The sequence below is a fragment of the Ursus americanus genome, chromosome 2, assembly GCF_024610735.1.
Source record: "Ursus americanus isolate L20-20 chromosome 2, mUrsAme1.1.p, whole genome shotgun sequence".
Taxonomy (NCBI): domain Eukaryota; kingdom Metazoa; phylum Chordata; class Mammalia; order Carnivora; family Ursidae; genus Ursus; species Ursus americanus.
The window spans coordinates 88,345,897-88,368,547 of NC_142128.1; the positions used below are offsets into that span (position 1 = coordinate 88,345,897).

Here is a 22,651-nt window from a genome sequence, read left to right on the forward strand (position 1 = left end):
AAGAAGGAGCAGAGAGAGAGGGACAAGCAGACTCCTTGCTGAGTGTGTAGCTCAACAAAGGGCTTGATCTCATGACCCGGAGATCATGACCTGAGCCTAAATCAAGAGTCGAATGCTTAAGTGACTGAGCCAACTAGGTGCCCCTAGAGATACAATTTTTAAAAGACAAGAAAGGGATTGGGAGAAAATTTTAGCAACATGCAAAACAGTGGCTTACAATTCCTAGTAATAATAAAGCACTACTCCAAATCAAGAAAAAAAAGGACAAACAGCTCAATAGAAAAATGGCACAGCAATAAATAAGTCATAGAAGTGAAAAGATGTTCCACTTATTAGACATTAGGGAACCACAAATTAAAACAAAAAAATGCATCCCACTGCATCTTTTTTTGAGAGGCAATATAACATAAAATTTAAGAATATAGACTCTAGAGCCAGACTTCCTGGATTTGAACCACAGATTTGCCATTTTCTAACCTTGTACAATTTACTAATTTCTCTCTGTCTACGTTTCCTCGTCCTCAAAATGAGGTCATTACAGTAACTACCTCATAGGATTTGTTGTAATGATTAAAGAGTTAGTTTATGTAAAATGCTTAGAACAATGTCTGGCGGATAATATATACTATATAGGTGTTTATTATTACTATTTATTCCATCATATTGATACAGTGTAAAATGTTGTTTAAAAGATAAAAGTAATCTCCTCCAGTCCTGTCCATGTTGCTGCAAATGTAGATTATGCTAAGTGAAATAAGTCAAGCAGAGAAAGACAATTATCATATGGTTTCACTCATTTATGGAACATAAGAAATAGGAAGATCGGTAGGAGAAGGAAGGGAAGAATGAAGGGGGGTAAACAGAAGGGAGAATGAACCATGAGAGACTGCGGACTCTGAGAAACAAACTGAGGGCTTCAGAGGGGAGGGGGGTGGGGGACTGGGATAGGCCGGTGATGGTTATTAAGGAGGGCACGTATTGCATGGAGCCCTGGGTGTTATATGCAAACAATGAACCATGGAACACTACATCAAAAACTAAGAATTTACTGTATGGTGACTAACATAACATAATAAAAAATTATTATAAAAAAATAAATATTTTGCTTTGTGGGGGGAAAAAATATAAAAGCAATCCATGGGGCGCCTGGGTGGCTCAGTCGGTTAAGCCTCCGACTCTTGATCTTAGCTCAGGTCTTGATTTCAGGCTCGTGAGTTCAAGCCCCGCATCAGGCTCCTACTAAAAAAAAAAAAAAAAAGATAAAATCCTACCCTGTGGTGGAAATGGTAATTACTACAGTTTTGAAGGATAATTTGATAATGTGCATATGCTATACCTAATAGTTTTACTTCAGAAATCTGACTCAATCACCTAAGGACAAAAAAGGTATATGTTCAGAAATGTCCACTACATCTCTAGTTTGTGCCCCAAAAGGGGAAACAATAAAATATCCATCAACACAGAAGTTAAATATGTTATAAAAAACTGTAGCATACTAAGAAGGCAACTGTTAAAATAATATAGATTTACATGTACTGACATAAAAGTGTCCACAATATTTATATTAAAAAGTAAATCACAAAGTAATATATATATGATCCTACTTATATGAAAATAAGCAAAACATATATATGTGTGCATTTATGTATGTATTTTTAAAGAGGTGTGAAAATATACAAACTGTTAATGAAGTTATTTATATGGGGAGATGGGCAAGGTGAAAGGGGACTTTAGTTTTTTGATCTGTACTTATCTACTGAAACCTATTTTTTTAAAAGATTTTATTTATTTTTGAGAGAAAGTGAGTGTACGTGTACATGCGTGCACACACGCAAGCAGGGGAGTGGCACAGAGAGAGAGAGAGAAAGAGAGAGAGACATTCAAGTAGACTCCCTGCTGAGTGTGGAGCCCAATGTGGGGCTCGATCTCACAACCCTGAGATCATGATCTGAGCCGAAATCAAGAGTCAGACACTTAACCCACTGAGCTAGTCAGGTGCCCCTGTACTGAAACTTTTTAAAACAAAGACATATGTATTTTACTGTATAACTTAAAATTGAAAAAAGGGGTTGCTTACTAGGTTTGCTTAGAGTTTCTATGGATTTGATATAAGAACAGAAATATTCTGTTACTGAGATTTAGATACTATATACCATTTTGGAAGAAATGGCCTGATTTGGGTAATCAATGTACACAACTCAAGAAAACCACAGTTTTTGAAAAAAATCTTTGGTCTCACCTACAAGGGTACCGATTCAGAGAACTCAGTTGATTAATATCTTGTACCTTAGTTCTATTTATCTGCATCTTCAGATGATCTGAAGACAAGAAAGCCTATTTTAAAAAAACATAATATATTCAAACTCTAGTGAGTATATCCCTTTATGGGAAGAACAAAGTTTTGAAAAATTTCTGTAAAGAAACTTCTATAATTCAAATGGATTTGAAAAATATAAGTATTTGAGATTTACCGGCACCTTTTTAGTATGCTGTATTTAAGACACAAAGATACCATTGCGGATTGAAGCAGAACTGCATGGAAGGCACACGTAACGAATTTAGGTCACTGGAAAGGCTAAAAGTGCACTCGCTACATAATAGCAATATAGGAGACTCGAGGAGAGTACAATCTTGTGGTAATTCAATCTAAGCATTCCTTTAGGCTCCCTAAAGCAAAATGCAAGAGGAGAGAGCACTTTGAAATTATGAGAGTGATATTTAGTGCAAGGTTAAAAAATAAAATACACTTATAAAAAATATTTCCTTGTCACCCAAACATACACGTGCTGCTGCAGAGTTTCAGGAAGTGGCTCCTGACCTAGGGAGTGTGTCAGGGGTTGCACAATATCCTTGCTCTTAAAAACCATTATTCTGAAAAAAGTTGTCATTCCATTTTATTGACTTATTTATAAAATGCTTTTAATTCTTAGAATAATGAAAATTGTAGAATGAGAGGAACCTAAGGAAAAGATATGAAAAGAAAAAAGTCAGTTTTTTTATGATTACCTTAAAACAAAGAGGTATAAAAGAGATAACTGACACACAAACACAAGTCTGCAAATTGTCAGACTTGCAAATTTCGCAGAGCACCTCTAAAGTGGTTCAGGGGTAAGAATCACTGATAAAGCAGTATACTGACTGTCTCATCAGTTAAGTATGGGGGACAAGTTACTTCCTCCATTAAAAAAGGAGAATTCTCTGCCTAGCAAACCTGTAATCTGCCATTACAGAGACTGTAATCTATGTTTGTTTGTTATGTAGATAACTGAAAATAATGGACTTACTGAAAGAAAAAAAAATCCAGTATAAATAAAAGTATCAAATATAAAAGGCAGACAGACGTCCAAATCCAAACTCTACCTTGGGCAAGTTTCTTAATTTCTTTTGTCTTAGTTCCTCATCTGTAAAATGAGTGTAATAACCATATCTAGGGTCATATTACATGAGAGACTACATTAAAAATGCTTGGCAAATAGTAAGCACTCAGGAAATGTTGGTGATGATGGTGATGTAGCAGAATATAGCAAGTACCATTTCCTAAATTTTGAACAATGTGGAGACACGAAGTATTAAAAATGTGTTCTAGCACACATTTAATGATTTTAGAAGGTTGTTATCCTTAATAAACTATGCATGTGAGGGTTGCTCAAGCTGATAGTCCCAATAATCAAAATCTTCATTTTCATACATGTCTTCTAGATGTGACTGCAAACCAATACAACTGATTCCATGCTGTACACAAAGAACAACGGAGCAGTGAACAGCATGGACTTGAGCCAAACTGCTCAAGTTCTAACGCCATTTTTGCTATTTACTAAGCTGTATGACCTTGGGCAAGATTATTTAATCTCTCTGTGCCTTGATTCTTCATCTAGAAAGTGGTGATAATATTTATCTTATAGGGTTACTATAAAGATTAAACAAGATAATGTATAGAAAGCATCTAGTACAGTGCTCAAAACATGTTTGCTATTGTCATCATCATCCTATAGTCATTCTACAAAAGAAAGACATCTCTGACCACTAGGATTTGATTCTATAGAAACAGCACTTAATTAGTTCTTACTTTCCAATATTATAAGATTCTTAACCTGCCTGGACATTTGAGCCAATACTTTGTACCTTGCCTCAATATGAGCAAGACAAAAAAAAAAAAAAAAAAGGTGAATTTAGTATCAGATCTTTCGAATTGTCATTAATGCAAAGTTAGAGATGACCAAAAATGCCTTATCAAAACCCACTGTAGAACTGCTTTCTCTGCTTTAAACAAAAACAAAAAACAAAAAACAAAACTGCTTTCCCAGTTTTAAGCAAGTTTACTTTTTACCTGTCATCTGCATTACGAAGGGATGGCAGCCGAAAGCTAGTGTTTCTGTCAAGCTTTGATTGGCTTTTGGTCCTCTTGATGGAGCCTTTCAGGCGCTTGCTGAAGAACCCCTAGAATGAGAAGGCAGAAGGTGATGGGAGAGAAAACAAAAAGAGCACTTTGCCATCTCCTCACTCCTTTGCATCACCTCTGAAAAAGATATTAAGATTTTTATAATGAAAACCAGAAAAAGAACTCAGTTTTTAATTTTTTTAACTTATAAACAGTTGCTTGAAATCACCTGGTAATGTGATGAAAAATTTTTTTCTTCTAGGATAACTGGGATAATTAAATTTTTTGATAACACTTAACTTCTTATTTCTTAAACTTTTTCTATACCAGCTATGGTAGAGAAACTTCTAACTTTGATAAGAGATTTTTAAAAACACAACAATGTAACAGAAAAATATATTCCTTTCTACGAAGCAATTTCAATAGAAAAGGCCATCTGGTAGGTAGTTTCCTGAACTAAAGGGAAAAAAGGAAATGAGAATAGCATATGCAAGGGCCCTGAGGTGGGAAGATATTTAGTGCATTAGAGGAATTTTAAAGAATATACTGATAGTGAGAAGAAAAGCTTTATTCTAATAGCTGCCCACTGCAAAGAAACAAAAAACCAAAACCAAAACAAACCAAAAAATAAAAACAGGAAAAAAAAAAAACAACAACAACCCCACAACCCCCCTCAAAACCCCTCAAACAAACAATTATGTAATTAGTATAAGGTAATGTGTTGGTAGTCTCAAAAGTGTTAAAATTTGGTCTATATCACCTTGGATATGTTACTTGTAAACTGAAGTTTTAAATGTAGCTAAACTATCTTGAAATAGGTATCATTTATGAAACCACTGAAATATCTAGACCTCAGAACAAAGCAGTTTACAGTTTTTGGCCCGTTTGCCTCCTACCACGTCCACCAAACTATCTAGAGCTCCTTAAACATTTCCTAGTCTTAGCACGTGGTAAACAATGAGCATCCAATAAAAGTGTGTTGAATAATGGAATAAATGCATGCATGAATGATGACGGCCACCGCTTTCAAGTAACAATTCTCTTGTTGGTAGGTGAAAGGACGTCTTATGGAAGTATACCAAAATGTCTTGAGAAAAAGTTATAATTCAAAGAAAAGTATTTTGATGCTGGGAAAATGACTCTTTCTAATCACCTTGAGATGAGTATTATCTCATAAAAGCTATGTACAATAAACATTTCTATAAGGAAGAAAAAGAAATACTGGGTCAAGATCAACACGTCAAATCTTTTATATTCTTTAGTTATCACCAAAGCCCACTATTTTGGGTGAAGACTGCATTAATCAAGATATGCTGGGTTATGTTTATCTAATCATCTCACCATCTTAGTAGCACAAAACATGTTCCACATCTATCTATGAGCAGATCAACTAAGGGAGACAGGGGCTTGGCCCTACGCTACGCTCACTCAGGGACTTAGGCTAAAGGAGGCTCCTCCGCATGTGTCTATAGCTGCTTCAGCAGAAGAAAGGAAATGTGGCAAGTTATGTACTAGCTCTTAAACCTTCATGTAACTTCTGGTCTCATTTCATCAGACAAAAAGTCATATGACCACATCCGATTTCCTCGGGAAAAGGATATACAACTGTATCATGTATCCAGAAAGAAGACTGGGAATATCTGGTGAACAGTAATGTGGACTACCCCAGTACTTACCCAGGCCAAGTATTTTGCAAACACATAGGCATTGCTCCTTTCATTTGAGAAAAATGTAAACAAACTTATTTGAATCATAAGTAATACTATTTAGCTGACTAAAAAAAAAAAAATGCTTATGCTGTTTCTTGTTATTCCCGTAGCCCAAAGAATAAGTATAAAGACTCCTAGAAAATACCACATAGACATAATCCTTAAGCTGATTTTTATCATCAGTGCATAGAGATTGACTGGAGGGAAGAAAACGAGAAAACTTTTTTTTAAAGTTGGTCTTTAAAAACATTTCTTTTTGTTTTTTTAAAATTTTTTATTTAAATTCAACTTAGTTAATATATAGTGTACTATTAGTTTCAGGGATAGAATTCAGTGATTCGTCAATTGCATACCACACCCACTGCTCATTACATCACATGCCCTGCTTAATGTCCACTGCCCAGTTAAGCCATTCCCCTACCCTACCCACCTCCCCTCCAGCAACCCTCAGTTTGTTCCCTATAGTTAAGAGTCTCCTCTGGTTTTCCTGCCTCTCTGCTTTTATCTTATTTTTCCTTCCCTTCCCCTATGTTCATCTGTTTTATTTCTTAAATTACACATATGAGTGAAATCATATGGTATTTGCCTTTCTCTGATTGACTTATTTCGCTTAGCATAATACCCTCTAGTTTCATCCACATCGTAGTACATTGCTTTTTTTTTTTCTTAAGATTTTATTTTTAAGTAATCTTTATACTCAACGTGGGGCTTGAACCTACAACTCCGAGATCAAGAGTTGCACGCTCTACCGACTGAGTCAACTGGGCTCCCCGAAAGTACTATATTTCTTAGAGATAGACATTTATCTAGTCTCCTGTACAATCTTAGCATGTCTAGGGAAAGTCACTATCATTTGTTCTCCAAGGCAAAGGCTTTATTTACTACTGATTATGATTCAATCAGGATGAGTCACCACATTGGCTCATAAATGTAGTCAGCAAACCAGACCTAAGTTTATGGAATTCTATTTGGACTGTTTATGGTTTGTTCCAAAACCATCTGGCCTAAGTTGAGATTTGGCCCAGGGACCTGCCCAAATACTATATTTAAATATATTTTTAACAAAAATACAGTTAAGCAGTTAATTGAGAATGTATTAGATGTTCACTCATACAGTACTTTACTTTTTGTGGAACTTACTATATAATTTCTTGTTTTAATCCATTTATTTAATAAATATTTGTTTTATGTCTATTTGTTGTAAAGCACTACACCAGGTATTGTGAGGGAATCAAAGATAAAACAAACACAAACTCTGACCCCAAGGAACTTAATGGTTTAATATGGGATTTGGAAATTAAACATAAATATATATGACATAATTAGGGAAGTAAGTGTTCTTAATGTCTGGTGTATTTAATCACAAAATATATTTCTTTGACTCTAGAACACCATTGATTGTAAGTCATGCTATTATTTCATGAACACTAAGAAAAAAGCTGCCAATTAAACTATAACACAATGCTTTATCACTTAAAATGTTTATTTTGTACTAAAGAGGTTTTTAAAAAACTTACTTAGGCAGGTTTGTCATATATCACAGATTGTACACATAAAAAGAATATATGCAAAATAAATTGGTTAAGGTATTCCTAACGCTTCTTTCTTCTGAACTACTTTTTGACTTAGAGTTGTTGTTCATGTTTTTCCACAGAATATCATCCTGTATCCTTTCAAGAATGTTGATGACAGAGTATCTTAAGAGAGTAACTTATAGGGATGTTAAAATGTGAAAAAACATGCATCTTAGGATTGATAATATGGTATTATTTCAGAGACGTATATAGGAACTAATTTCAGAAAAAGACAAGGTTACATCATCTGAAGAAGTAAGGGGAAGTTATATGGAAGAAGTGGAATATGCTAGGTCCCAGTGGGTAGACAGGATTTGGGTTTGGGGGTGCTGAGGAGCAAGGGTATTGTATGGAGCACAGCCTGAGAACTGTCATGGAGATAAGAACACAATGGGTACCCATTAAGTAGACTTAGTCTGGCTGGTATATGATTGGACACATCAAAAAATAAGGTTGGGAAGGTGGTTTGTCCACCCACTAATGCATACTTATTGCTCCCATTGGCCCTTAGACTTTTGAGGGAAGGTGTAATGCTATATCTATCTTAACATCTACTATAGTGTCTCAACTTTAGTAAGTACTCAATATATATGTGAAATTATGGTTGTTCTGGGAATACAGACAAGAGAAAGTTCAAGACAGCCCAGACTGGTCAGTAATATTTCACAGAGGTAGTAGAATCTACAATAAAATTCTGTTTTTACTCTCCTTGATAAAACCGAAACATGGTTCTCACCTGAGAATATTGTTTAGCTTAGGCTATAAAGGTTGGTCTGGCATCAGTCTATTTGGCCGCATGGTCTCCCACATGTTCAGGAAGACCACATAACTGAACAGATGATGCCACTAAAAACTCACCATCTCCAAACCAGCCTTTGCTCCTACCATGCCTCTGTCCTGGACCAACTATGCAGTGAGCCAGCTTTCCAGTGACATTTTCCTCACTAGGAAACCTCAGAGTGTATGGCATACACACTTTTCCACTGCCCCTTCTGAGCGACTCCTTATGAACAGATCACTATCCTTTGCACCAAGCAATTCTTCTGCCCTGACTATAGCTTATTAGACCAAGGACGGATAATTGACCTAATAGTCCCTAAAAAAGGGGGCCTAGTAAGAGTTCTGCCTGTAGGATATGGTATCACCTGGTCGCTACTAAATATTCTAGCCTGATTCCTGGCCATTCCCTGTTTCAAGCTTTACCCTCCAGCAACTCTGAAAGACTGAAATTCTCTACATTCACCATGCATCTCTGCTACTACTCATATTCCCTCCCCTTTCCCTGGCTAAGCCATCCTTTCAGACTCAGCTAGGGCATGATCTCTTCTAGAGTGTTTTTTTTGGCAGGGATTAAACAATCTTTGCCTTCCTAGAGCAGGTCTGATATCAGGCAATTTGTAGGGGCTCAGCAAGTGTCTATAGAATGGAAATAAAATGGGCAGTGAAATGAATAAAAGCCATTGTGTGTTTTGATGCAAGTACCAGTGTAGAAAGTGCAGGCAATTCTGAATCAGAAAGTGTGGCTTCAAATCCTGGCTTCAATTTCTCCTATTGAACGACCTCGGACAAATCACAACTTCCAAGTTTCAGATTTCTTACCCATAAAATGAGGAATAAAAAATCCTCTTCCTAGGGCCATTCCAAAGAATAAGATAACTGAATAGAAAAGTATTTTTAACATAATGGAAAATGGGTCCCTATAAGTATTAACTGACTATGAATCTAGGAGGAGAGACTACCGAACAGGTGACGTAGAATCACGATTTTTCCCCTTAGGAACTACAACATCAAAAGAAGGGAAGGAACTTAGATGTAAGTTCCACAAATAGCTGGGAGTTTTGGCTCTTTCGTTCAGTGATGTATGCCAGTGCCTACAGGGATACTTGGTACATCATAAGGGCTCAATTAACATTTGTTGACTGAATGAATTTACTGAAGGTTTCCCGGATATGAAGCACTGGCTAGGTGCTTTCCAATACGTAATACTGTGTAACTCATGCCACAACTCCACAAAATAGCTATTCAGCAACTTGCTTTAGGTCACACAGTTAATAGATGAGGAGTCAGGATTTAAACCCAGTATATCGAAATACTTAAAGTTTCACTCATTCATGTATTTATTGAGCACCTTTTACTGGCCAGATACTTGAGGCACTTGAGATGTCACTGGGGAACAAAACAAACGCAAATCTTTGCCTTCATTAGGCTTCATATACTAGTGGAAGGAGACAGACAATAAACCAAGAACATAATAAATGAGTAAAAGACAAGTGCTATAAAAAAATAGAGCCATGTAAAGAGCTGAGAATACAAAGTGGTCACGATAGGCCTTCTGGAGAACGATTACACTGAGTGAAGACTTGAAGGAGGTGAGTGAGCCTGCAGGTATGAGAAGGGAAAAGTATTCCAGGGAACAGGAGTGGGCTGGGCAAAGGCTTTAAGGCAGAAGAACTCCTGGCATGTTTCAGAAAGAGCCAAGAAGTCAGTGTGGCTGGAGTGGAGAAAGCAATGGGAAGGGCTGCGGGAAATGAGTCAGTGGTTAGCAGAGCCGGACCCTGTAGCGGGGTGAGTGGGCAGATCCTGCGAGGCCATCGTGAGGACCTTAGCTTTTACTCTGCTTTCTGAGGAAAGCAACAACGAGAGAAAAGATCATGCAAAACAGTCACAAATAAGGAAGCATTTGCTTTTCTGAGAGAAATAACTTTAGGTATGAAAATAGAAATGTGTACTGATTTAATATGGTTTTGAGTAAAAATGTGTGTTATGTGAACCGTTCATTTTCTTTATCAACAGTAGACCTATCAACAGCTGGGATACAGAGATGACGTCTGACTTTTCCCAGGTACATGCTGCCAAGTGGCAAAGTACCACTTCAAGCCCCGGCAGCCTGACTCTGGAACCCTTGCTTTTTAACCACTACACTACACTGACTCTCCACATTCTCATTCTTCTTCAAAATACTGTGGAAGGAGCCAAAAAAGATGTGGCTCATATATACAATGGAATAATACTCAGCTGTCAGAAAGGATGAATACCTACCATTTACATCGACATGGATGGAAATGGAGGGTATTATGCTCATTGAAATAAGTCAATCAGAGAAAAACAATTATCATATGGTTTCACTCATATGTGGAATGTAAGAAATAGTGCAGAGGATCATAGGGGAAGGGAGGGAAAACTGAACGGGAAGAAATCAGAGAGGGAGACAAACCATGACAGAATCTTGACTCTGGGAAACAAACTGAGGGTTGCAGAAGGGGAGGTAGGTGATGGGGATGGGGTAACTGGGCGATGGGTATTAAGGAGGGCACATGATGTGATGAGCACTGGGTATTATATGCAACTAATGAATCTAATGATACACTGATGATGTACTATATGTTGGCTAATTGAATTTAATAAAAAAATTCAAAATATGTATTCCTATAAAAGGTAAAAACAAACAAAATACTCTAGGCACTATAATATAATGCATTTTCTCCATGTGTGCTGTACTTAATTTCTATACAGCTCTTATTACAGAATTATATACCACAAAAAGAAAGAAATGCACTATGAGAATTTGAAAATATGAGGAAAAAAAAAAAAGAGACAAAATGCCCACTAGGTGTGACATCTGACTTAGAAAAATTTGCCACTAGGCTCCTATCTATATAATTAAACTGAAGTAAAATCCAAACCCTACTGAAATTGCTTTTATATGTAACTGATTCTGTAGTCATTGCAGGACAAAAATCCAAATATAAGATTTAGAAAGAAACGGATGTCAAGAGGAAAGCATTTTCCTCTCTATTTCACATCAGGTTATGACATCTATGTCTTATGTGAATGTGAGGAGTAAATGATGCTCCCACAAGCTGACTTTAAAATCTAATAGCATCAATGGAAACAAAGGAAAAGACTACAGATAAACTGATTTCATCCTTCTGACACTAACCTAATCTGAAAACATACTAATAAAACCCTCAAAACAAATCCTACCTCATCCAATCCTCCTGGGAAATACTGTTGCTACAAGCTACAATTCTGAAAAATAGTAGAAAGCTTATCATTTAAACAACTCCACTGTCATAAAGCAAATGGTACAACTAAAATGACTTACTTTAATTAGTTGGTAATCCCTCTTTTCTGCCAAAATAAGGCTTAAATTTAGCAACTGCCAGTGAAAGGAAAAGCCAAATGTTGCCCTTCTCTGGAGCTTGGTAAATGTTAAGAGAACAACAGAGAAAAGAAGTTGTTCACCACCTCCAAACTGGAGTAACCTCCGAAGACTGAACCTGGCTATCAGGGCATGATTGGTAACTGAAATAAAACGGCTGCTATGCAACCGCTCTCAGAAGCCACCACGATGGTAACGAGAGCCACTGATTTGCCCGCGTCCTCGGGCTGCCGACGGTCCCTTAAGACGTGGAGAAGTGGAGGCGGAGAAACATGTCATCACCTTTCACACAAAAACACTGTGATGTGTGACACAAGCCCACTGCCATCCTGTGTAAGACTTTTTCTTATCAGTGGCCACACCAGGGATTAAGGAAATCTAGGTGACTCAAGCAATTTTAAGAGCACTTCCTTAAAATACAACATGATTCACAGTAAGAAAATGCTACCTTGTCTACTAGAAAGGACACAGGTGAGAATTGTTCTCATTCTGGCTTTTTAAAGTTTTTGTTTAATTAGTAAATTCATTTCTGTGTATTTGTGTATTTTAGCAGTTCATGAAATTATGGATTGCAATTACCTGAGAAGAGTGATGTCCTATATAAATTATTCCCCTCCTTACTCTTTTAGTAGACCTTAGGAACTTACAGATGTTCTGAAAATGTTCACTAGAATCCAGTTGTAGACAATCAACAAGGAAGAAGGAAAAGGAAAGGTAACTGAAAATGTTAAACTCTACTTTTCAGTCACCATATTTTACTTCTTAGTTTATCTTCCAGTTATTGGAAGTCCAAATACAAAGGGAAACTCTAGGTAACAAGGATAACAACAAAACAAATCATTGCAAAATGCTTTGTAGTTAACAAGCAGTTTCAGTGTGGGTAATTTCCCCCCTAGTGGGGATTTTTGTTTATTTTTGTTTTTTTGCAAATTAAAGCATCAAAGGGAAAAAAAGAAGGTCCTATAATAAATTACAATTGTTTTTCTAGCCCAGAGCTGATGAAGCAGAATCTTTGGGCGTGGAGCACAGTGATCTGCATTTTTGACAATCATCCAATGATTCTCTTTTATTAAACAAAGTAAAACATTCATTATGAAACTTTAAAACATACAAAAGCACATACATTAATACGTTAACCACATATCCATTAATCAGATCTAACCCACATTAACATACTGATACATTATTAGACATTAAAATATAAAAGTAAAATATGTACATATTACAATATACATACATGTTACTAAGATTATTTTAATATGGTATAACATTGATATATTAAGATTTGTTGGGGGGCAAACACCTTTTCTATCCCTAAGAATATTCTTTGTCTTAAGAGATTCATTTTCATTTGATCAGATAGTGTTATATCAAGATTTCTTTGGATTATTACCTTCCTGTTAAATTTTTTCAAACCTTTTACTTTCTACTTTTATGTTTTAAATGTATCTTTAAAAAAAACACATCAGGTCTACTGGGGTATAATTTACAAAAGGCAAATTCACTATATTTATGTGTATAATTTGATGAGTTTAAACAAATGTATATACCACTGCAACCAAGATACAGATTTCTACCACCCAAAACATTTCTTTGTGCCACTTTACGGTCAATCCAATCCTCCCACCTGAGCCCCTAGAAACCACTAATCTGCTTTATCCCTACAGTTTTATCTTTTGCATACTGTTATATAAACGGAACTGTGCAGAATGGAGTCTTTTACCACTTAGCACACTGTTGTGGGAATTGATCCATGGTACTGCATGTATCAGTAGTCCATTCCTTTTGATTCCACATATGGATATACCAAAATATGTTTACCCATTTGCCAACTGATGGGCAATGGGCATTTGGGTTGTTTCCAGTTTGGGTCTATGAAGAATAAATCTGCTAAAAAAATGTGTGAACAAGTCTTTACGTGGACATATGGTTTGGGAACCACGAAGTTAAAAGCTTGGTTGGAAATTCACAAACAAATACCGTGGAGAGATGGCAACTTGTTAAAAGGATAAGATGTCAGTGAGGTGGAGTGGTGGAAGGAACCTGAGAAGGGAAGGAATCCCTGATGTTTTCTCCTTTCTATGTAAAATAATCATAGATTTACAGAAAATTTGGAAAAATAGTAGCGTTTTCTCTTACCCAACTTCCCCTAATGTTAACATCTTATATAACCATAGTAAAATTATGAAAATGAGAAAATGAACATAGGGTAGCATACTGACAAATTACAGACCCAGTTCTAACTTCACCAGTTTTTCCACCATATTCATTTTCTATTGCCAAACTGTCACAACACGGCAGCTCAAACAGTACAAATCAAGTATCTTCCAGAAGTCCAACACGGGTCTCACCTGGCTAACATCAAGGTGTCTGCAGGGCTATATTTCTTTTTGAAGGCCCTAGGAGAGAATCTGTTTTGTGCCTCTTCCAGCCTCCAAAGCACACTCTTTGGTTTATGGTCTCCTTCCATCTGCAAGGTCAGTAATGTTGTATCTTTCTGAAAGGTTCTGTTTTTAAGGCCTGTGATTAAACTGAACCCACCTAGACAACCTAGGGTACTCTTCTCACCTCAAGGTCTTTAGCCTTAATCCCATCTGCAAAAGTCTCTTTTGCCACATAAAATAACATATTCACAGATTCTGTGTATTAGGATGTGGACATCTTGGGGGCCATTATTCTATCTTCCTTCCACACATAGTTTATGTAATTACTTTCTAACGAGTGGGCCATTTAGGTTGTTCACAATATTTTGTAATTATAAACAATGCTGCAAAGAATACTTTGCGCATCTGTATTTTCATACTGATGGATGTGTACCTTCAGGGTAAACTGCTAGAAGTGAGACAGCTGGGTCAAACGATAAGCACATTGGTAGGTTTGCCAAAATCCCCTCTAGAAGGGTTGTACTAGTTTGTATTCCCAACAGCAATGTACGAGGGTGTCTGTTTCCCTGATCTCACCAACTAACTTTATTGTCATTGGCATAGTTTTTGCTAGCCTAAAGGTGAAATAGTATCAAAATATTGTTCTAATTTGCATTTCTCTGATTATAAGTGACTTTGAACATTCTTTTTATATGTTCAGGACAATTTTTATAGCGTTTGGGAATTACAGTTCATACTTTTCCCCCCCAGTTTTTCTATTGGGTTTTGGTCATTTGTCCCTCAATTTCTAATAGTTCTTTATTTGTTGTGAATGTTTTCTCTCAGCTGGTTGTCTTTTAACTTTGCTATGATGTTTTTCTGTCACACAATTAAAAAAAAAGATTTATTTATTTGAGAGAGAGAGAGAGAGAGAGAGAGAGAGAGAACACGCGCGCACTAGAGGAGGGGCAGAGGGAGAGAGAATCCCAAGCAGACTCTGCCCCGAGCATGAGCCAGGCCTGGGCCAATCCCACAACCCCAAACCAAAACTGAGTTGGATGCCCAATTGACTGAGCCACCCAGCCACCCCACCACACAATTTTTAAAACCATTTTGCCTCTGGCTAAAACCATTACCAAAAGTTTTTTCCTACATTAGGGTTATCAATGTTTCCTTCTAGTACTTGTATGATTTATTTATTTATTTAATTTTACATTTAGAACCTTAATCCATTTGGAGTTCACACTTATGTGAGGTGTGAAATATGTATCTAATTTTATCTTTTTCCCCAAATGACCACTCATTTGTCCCTACACTATTTCTTTCAAATACCAACTCCTCAGGTAGCCATTCCTGATTTCTCTAATAGGAGCTTTAGTCTTCTGCCTCTGATTATTTAAGCTCTTTTGTTTATATTACTGTTTTCCTCTGTCTTGACCAATAATTAGTTCTATTCCTATGACATATCCCCTACTGAGTCTTAACTCCTGAAGGCAAACATTATTGAGCTCATCTTTGTATTTCTTCAACGCTTAGCATACAGTGGTGACTTAATATATACTCACAGAATGCTAATGATTAACCTGAATTATTAAGAAAAGTCCAATACACTCAAGAAAGTAGCAAAATTATCTAATACATTCAAGGGGAAAAAAACTCCTTAAAATTATTAAAATTAAGCTAAGTCTGTGTTTAAAGTAGAAAAGTTTAGTATCTGGAATATTCACTTCTGGAGACCACCTCAGTTCCTGCTAATGAGATATATGTTGATTTTCTTATGACTGGCAGAGACTGCTGATCTAAAGTTCACAGAGTATGAATGTAAGAAAATGGCTTTAAGGGATAAAATAATGAGAAATGATGGGTCAAAACTAAGAAAGAGAACATTCTCCCAAAGTGAGGTCTATTAGTCTATTGGACAGTCTCCCAGAGGTTATCATGGAAGCCTGAAAAAGCATCAGATAATAAAATGTGAGAGATACTTTTTCATTGTCAGGGGAGATGGACTAGATGAATTTAATTGAAGTTTTCCATCTCTCATTTCTAGGACTCTAAGAATAAAAGCATCACAGATGGAGGGGGGCTTTGGAGCCTAGTAGTTATTTAAAAAAATAAAATTCTTACTGCCTCTGGTGAAATAAAATGCACCTAAAACCCATATTATGGAAATGGCAGTAGGCAAAAGATACAAATAAAACAATATAATTATTCTTTACTAATGTTTATCAGGATGGATTTTTTTTAGTATAGAATAAAATGGGGAAGGGAAGGAGAAACACATCATGGAAAAGATTTTATTAGACATATTTATATAACTTCTAGACGCTACTTCCTAACTGTACTGTTTCTAATGCTGCAAATATTTTTTTTTCATTACAACTTTAGGCCCCAAATATTAACATATTGATCCTTAGTATATAGTACCTTTTTTTTTTTCCTGCAACCCTCCAAGGATCTTAAAATACCTGTGCAGTATTTCATTGCCATAAAAAAGGCATCATAGGCCCTTAAAGTAGGTCAAACAATTTGCTCTTGGTCACATATGTGAGACACTTACTGAACATATACGTTAAACAAATACAGCTCTTATCACTCCTTTGCCTGTTTTAGGTACAAGTTCCTAAACGCTAATAATATAAAACTGATACTCTGGCATAATTCAAAGGCAGGTAACACAGGCCCTAGATCGTATGGTCAGAAGAGTGCAGAGCCTTTTCCAACTGCAGGCACCTGATTTTAATGGAGAAGAGCTCCTGAGTGACAACGGTCTCACTTACTGCATAAAATATGAGCCCCAGTAGCTAAGGACAGATCATCAGGTTTTGACCTTCACTTCTGCTGGAGCTATTATCTTTTTCTCATTTAACTTTTAAAGAGTTGAGAGCAGACCATATTCCGATACATCCAATTACTCCTTGAGTAAGAAGCCAACTAAGATAGTCCCCATGAGTTACTCTATCATTAATCTCACAGGACTTCCACAGAAAGAAAATTATTTCCTTCTATTCACTACATTCCTCCCTTAATTCTATTTTACTTAGCAGATTAATATAGACCCTTAAAAAAACATTTCACAACGGTGATTAATTTTAAACCATCAACTAATGATGGAGATGTTATGGCTTAAGAGGTTAATGTCTTTGCAATGGGCGTACCTTAGGTAATCATGAGTCACCTATACATTAAGCGAGTTTTCATAAACAAGGTTAGAAAAAAAGAAAAGGTCTTGGTATTATAAGATTAACAAGATACAGTCCTGATCTTCTAGAACAGTGGTTACTAATTTGTCTTGACTATGTATCAACTGAGTAAAATATTGTTGGTATGCATTCTTAAAATTGTTTACTTACAAAATACAAGAATGTTCTAATGTATGATTATAAAACATTCAATAACATAAAAATTTAAAGAGTGAAATTTTAAAAATCAAATATTTATTATTTTCTTTCTGCAACTCAGACGGATCATACTGAGTACCCTCTGAGATATATACATCCTATTCTGGAGACCATCGCCTAGAATATCACAGACCAGGGAAGGCAGCCATGCAAATAATGACCCTACAATAAGTACTATAACCAATAAATGCATGTTCTTATGGAAGGACAGGGAAGGTCAAGGCTAATGTTCTTCTTTTTTTTTTTTTTTAAAGATTTTATTTATTTATGTGACAGAGAGACAGCCAGCGAGAGAGGGAACACAGCAGGGGGAGTGGGAGAGGAAGAAGCAGGTTCATAGCAGAGGAGCCCGATGTGGGACTCGATCCCGGTACGCCGAGATCACGCCCTGAGCCGAAGGCAGACGCTTTAACGACTGCGCTACCCAGGCGCCCCAAGGCTAATGTTCTTCTAGATGTAGTGAGACACTGGAGCTGAATTTTAAAGAATGAGAATACTTTTAGGAAGTATAGAAGGTGGCCTTTTTAGGCAGAAATGTGCAAAGATAGCTCAGGAAACTTGTTTGGGGAACTCTGAAGTTTGGGAAAAATGGAGCACCCTCTAAGTTTGGAGGCTGAGAGATCTGGGGGTAGGGATGGGGACATTGGGTGTTAGGAAATGAAACTGGAAGGGTAGCCAGAACCTTGACAATGAAAGGTTCTCTGTGCCAAGTGAACTTTGGGTTTTTATCATCCTTAAAACACAAGTCCAACTCAAAAGCTTTCAGCAGGTGATTGATGCTTTTTGATGGAAAAGCTAGCTCTGCCTGGAAACATTTAAATGAGGGGAAGAAGGAAGGGAGAGAAAGAGGAGAGTGGAAAGAACTCGCTGTGCAAGCCAAATAAAATGTATAAAATTTGGTCATGTCCATGCGCATGGGACCACAGAGAACTACTAAACGACTTTGAGCAAGGGAGAGTCAAGTCATGATCAGAGTTAGAGCAGCAGTGTGAAGGCTAAAGTGGGGACAGAGGTGCTAGAGGTCAGGACACAGTTAAAGTCTCTACTGTACTAGATGGAATTGGCTACATATTTGGAGGGGCTCACTGCAAAATACAAGGGCCCTTGTTCAAAAACCAGGAACTCAGGGCCATTAAAACTATTAAAATCAAAAACTTTCCTTTCTTAACCCATCTCTCTCTCCATCTGCTCTTGGTGTTTTTCATTTGCTATTTAATGTCATGCTCCCTCAGGCACCAGAGCAAGTGCAGACCTTCACAGGAGCCCAGGGCTTCTGCCCACGACTCAGTATGTGGGTGGCCCACTGGTTGCCAGGTTGCCCTTCCCTAGCCAATAAACGCATGTGCCATGCCCAGGCCCAGGGTAGGGAAGTTGAGCCAGGAGTCTTCCCTTCCCACGGCTGCCTCTGCAACTCACTAGGTATCTGGCCTGGGGATGGGCAAGAGGCTTGCCCAAACTGAGTTGTGGCCTTTGGCCACCAGCCAGACACCAGTGAAGCTGACAAGCAAGAGCAAGGACAGTCCTGCCAAGCACTGCCTTGGGATGCCACAGGGTGTGCAGGCTAACCCCTAGCTTTTTTATGCTTGTATAAGGCCCGTGCCAGGGTCAGAGAGTGACAGCTAGGGCTGGGTGAGGCAGATGGGAGAGGCTGGTTGGGGTCCCGGGGGTGGGGAAGTGGGCAGTATAGAATCCATCTCAGGGAAGCAACAGGAAGTGGTGCCAGGCCTTGGCTCCAAGTCCCAGCACATGCTCCACTGTCCCATTGGACCTCACTTACAGAACATGAATCCAAAGATGGATCAATAAGAATCTTAGGATGGAAACCACCGAACATTAAACTCCATGCATAGGGCCTTTCTGAGTGCAGGTCCTGTGCAATGCACCGGTCTCATGCTCACGAAGCAGGTCCTGGTACTGGTAGAGGGGAAGAATGTTATAATAATAATAAGCAGGGATAATTGAAGTAAGTGGCAGTAGGGCCGGGAAACAGTTTGATGGATGATTCTGAAGACAGGAAAAGAGAAGAAGATCTGGTAACTGAATTTGGGAGGAAAGAAAATACTATGGTTCTGGGAACTGAAGAAATTTGTAGTACTACAAAGTTAGATTCAGGGGGAAAAAGGGTTTTGGGGAGAAACGTAAGTGAATACATTTTGGAGCAAGCTGAATTTACATTACTATGGGATATCAGAACTAAGCATTAGTTGAATCCAGAGGATTATTTGGAAGAAGATTCTCCAGCAAAACAATATCGCTTTCTATTTCCTGATTTGTTGATCATTAATTTCATTACTATACAAAAGGTCAGGGAAAGGTCCTTCTAATATGAAGATCTCAGCATTAACCCATTAAACAAGGCCACATCTAAAACATCATACAAGACTATAGAGGCAAAGGTGGACTATATACAAAATGAAAAAAGTCAAGCAGTTTATCTAATAGACACGAACTTATAGAAGAGATTATAAAGTATACTAGATTACATACGAATAACTCTTAAGATGTAAAAGTTTGCAAAAATTAAAAAATATTCATATATGTATATGACAGCCATAATTTTTTTCTTTTAAAACCAAATGTCATGCTTCTTATTTTGATATCTAGTAAAAATGTATGAAGCTATACAAGCTTCCCTATAGCAGGCAAAATTATGGTAGTTTGCACAAAAATGCAAATATGCACAGTATCACTAATGGGCACCTAAAAAAACTTGCAGAAAATAAGCAGCCAATATACAATGAAATGCATTTTGTTGTCATTTTTCCTCCCCAAAATAGATTTCATTTAACCCAATATATCCAAAATATTATCACTTCAACTTGAAATAAATATTAAGTATTCAAGATAACTGTCTATGCTTTTTTCTCAAGTTTTTTTTAACAGCTTTATTGAAATATAATTCACACACCACCAAACTCACTCTTTTAAAGTGTACACTTTAGTGGTTGTTGTCTCTCCGGAAAGGTGTATCAGTCACCACAGTCTAATTCTAGAATATTTTCTTCACTCCCCAAAGATATCCTATATGAATTAGCAGTCATTCTCTCCTCAACCCTTGGCAACCATTAATGTAGTTTCTCTCTCTATGGATTTGCCTATTTTGGACATTTCACATAAATAGGATCCTATAATATGTGGCCTGTTGTGTCTGGCTTCATTCACTTAGCATCATGTTTCCAAGGTTCTTCCATGTTGTAGCACTTCATTCCTTTTTATGGGTGAACAATGGAGAGACCGTGTTTTGTATATCCATCCTTCTTCAGCTGATGGACATTGGGTTGTGTCCACTTTTTGGCTGTTACAGATAATGCTGCTGGGAACATTCATGTCTGAGTTTTTGTATAAACACATGTTTTCAATTTTCTTGTTTATATGCCTGGAAGTGGAACTGCTAGGTCATATGGTAACTCTATATTCCATCTTTTGAGGAATTGTCAAGCTGTTTACAAAGTGGTTGCAAAATTCCCTTCAGCAATATAGGAGGGTTCTAATTTTTCTGCATCCTTGTCAACACTTACGTTCTCTCTTTTTGATTACAGTCATCCTAGTATGTATGAAGTGGTATCTCACTGTGGTTTTGATCTGCATGTCCCTAATGGCAAATGATGTTGAGCACCTTTTCATGTGCATATTGGCCATCTGTACATCTTCTTTGGAGACATGTCTATTCAAATCCTTTTGGAACCTTTTAATAGCTACGACAGTCTGACAAAATAATTTTGTAGTGATATTATAACCAAATAATAACGTGGGAATGAATTTCTTTTAAAATGAAATTAGTAGGTGCTTAATATAAAACATACGTTTAAAAATCCAGTGGAATCGTCCTGGCATTAGTTTTAGAATTAATGGGCCTGACAGTAGGAAGGCCCTCAAGGTTACTATTTACCAGCAATGCTCATACCCTGCTGAGTACAGGTACAGCTGAGAAGTACAAAAATACCTTCCTATACAGCTAATACCAGCAAAACTGAGACGTTGGCAAGGTTTCATTTCCATATCCCTAGCTTCTTAACTTCGGTGAAAGAGGAAAAGCATCTAATATCAGTTGTATTTGGAGGTTAACTACATGTTACTTTAAGTGGGCATTAGCCCTTCAAAACATTTATTTCTAATTGTGAAATGAAAGGTGTTAAGCCTCTACCCCCCCATTAAAGCAGAAGAAAAATATCTCTTCTTTGCTTTGAGGAAGTGGGGCTTATAGTATACTCCCCATAAGAACGAGCTATAAGTGAGTTCATCTCATTCCCTGTCTCAAAAAGCCATCTTCTTCTGGACAGGATACATCGGCATCTTCCCTAGTTAGTACTGCCGCAAACTTATTTTATGAAGAACCACAGATTGAGGAGAGTACCCATCATTTTTTTGATTCTTTCGAGTTGAGAATCTTGGCAATATTCCCTGCCATGCCTGTTCCCTTTTCCCCCGGGGTTATTTGCTATCTCTTTTCTATCTCCCTTAAGGGATCCTATCTAACCTTATTCCTTTTCTCTCTGCTTCAAATTTTATATTTTTTAGGATATTTATTATTTAAAAAATTAAAAATTATACCCCTTCTGATTATAAAATGATTTAAAGTTATAGTTAATATTTAACATCTTCAGACTATAATTTTTCTTTTCTGACATTCTTGTTTATTATATTATTTTTATCTCTGGTAGTACTATTTCGATAGACATATAATACGAATATATCCATATATTATATATTCATACATACATGAATATAAATACACTGTCTATTAAAAAGAGGTACCACTGCAGGGTGATCCTACTTTGGATTTTAACTCCATACAGATGGTCAGTAAAGAGAAGAAAAGTTGGATACAGAATCTTTAAGTAGCAGAGAACAGAACTTGAAGCATCCAGGAACACAGCTGCAATGACGAATACAAAAGTTGAAATGGTACTGTACCTTGGCTGCTATGAATTCAAATTGATTATTTCACCCCTAAGACCGAGATTCTCAGGCTGGTCAGAGGTCACTATGCCACAATAAAGTATTCCGTCAATTTTGACTCATCATCTGAACTGACGGTGTCAAACACTTGGAAGGACAACTAATATA

At 37.0% G+C, this 22,651-nt stretch overlaps 1 protein-coding gene across 10 annotated transcripts in view; it reads right to left on the bottom strand.

The window, feature by feature from the left end:
• The window catches only part of RASAL2 (RAS protein activator like 2), a 339,913-nt gene that overhangs the window by 56,069 nt on the left and 261,193 nt on the right, over positions 1-22,651 (bottom strand). For all 10 annotated transcript variants that reach the window (XM_087858630.1, XM_045811304.2, XM_087858635.1 and 7 more), the window contains one exon: positions 4,328-4,437. In XM_087858630.1, coding sequence (XP_087714756.1) covers positions 4,328-4,437 — 110 coding nt within the window. The remainder of the gene's footprint in view (positions 1-4,327; positions 4,438-22,651) is intronic.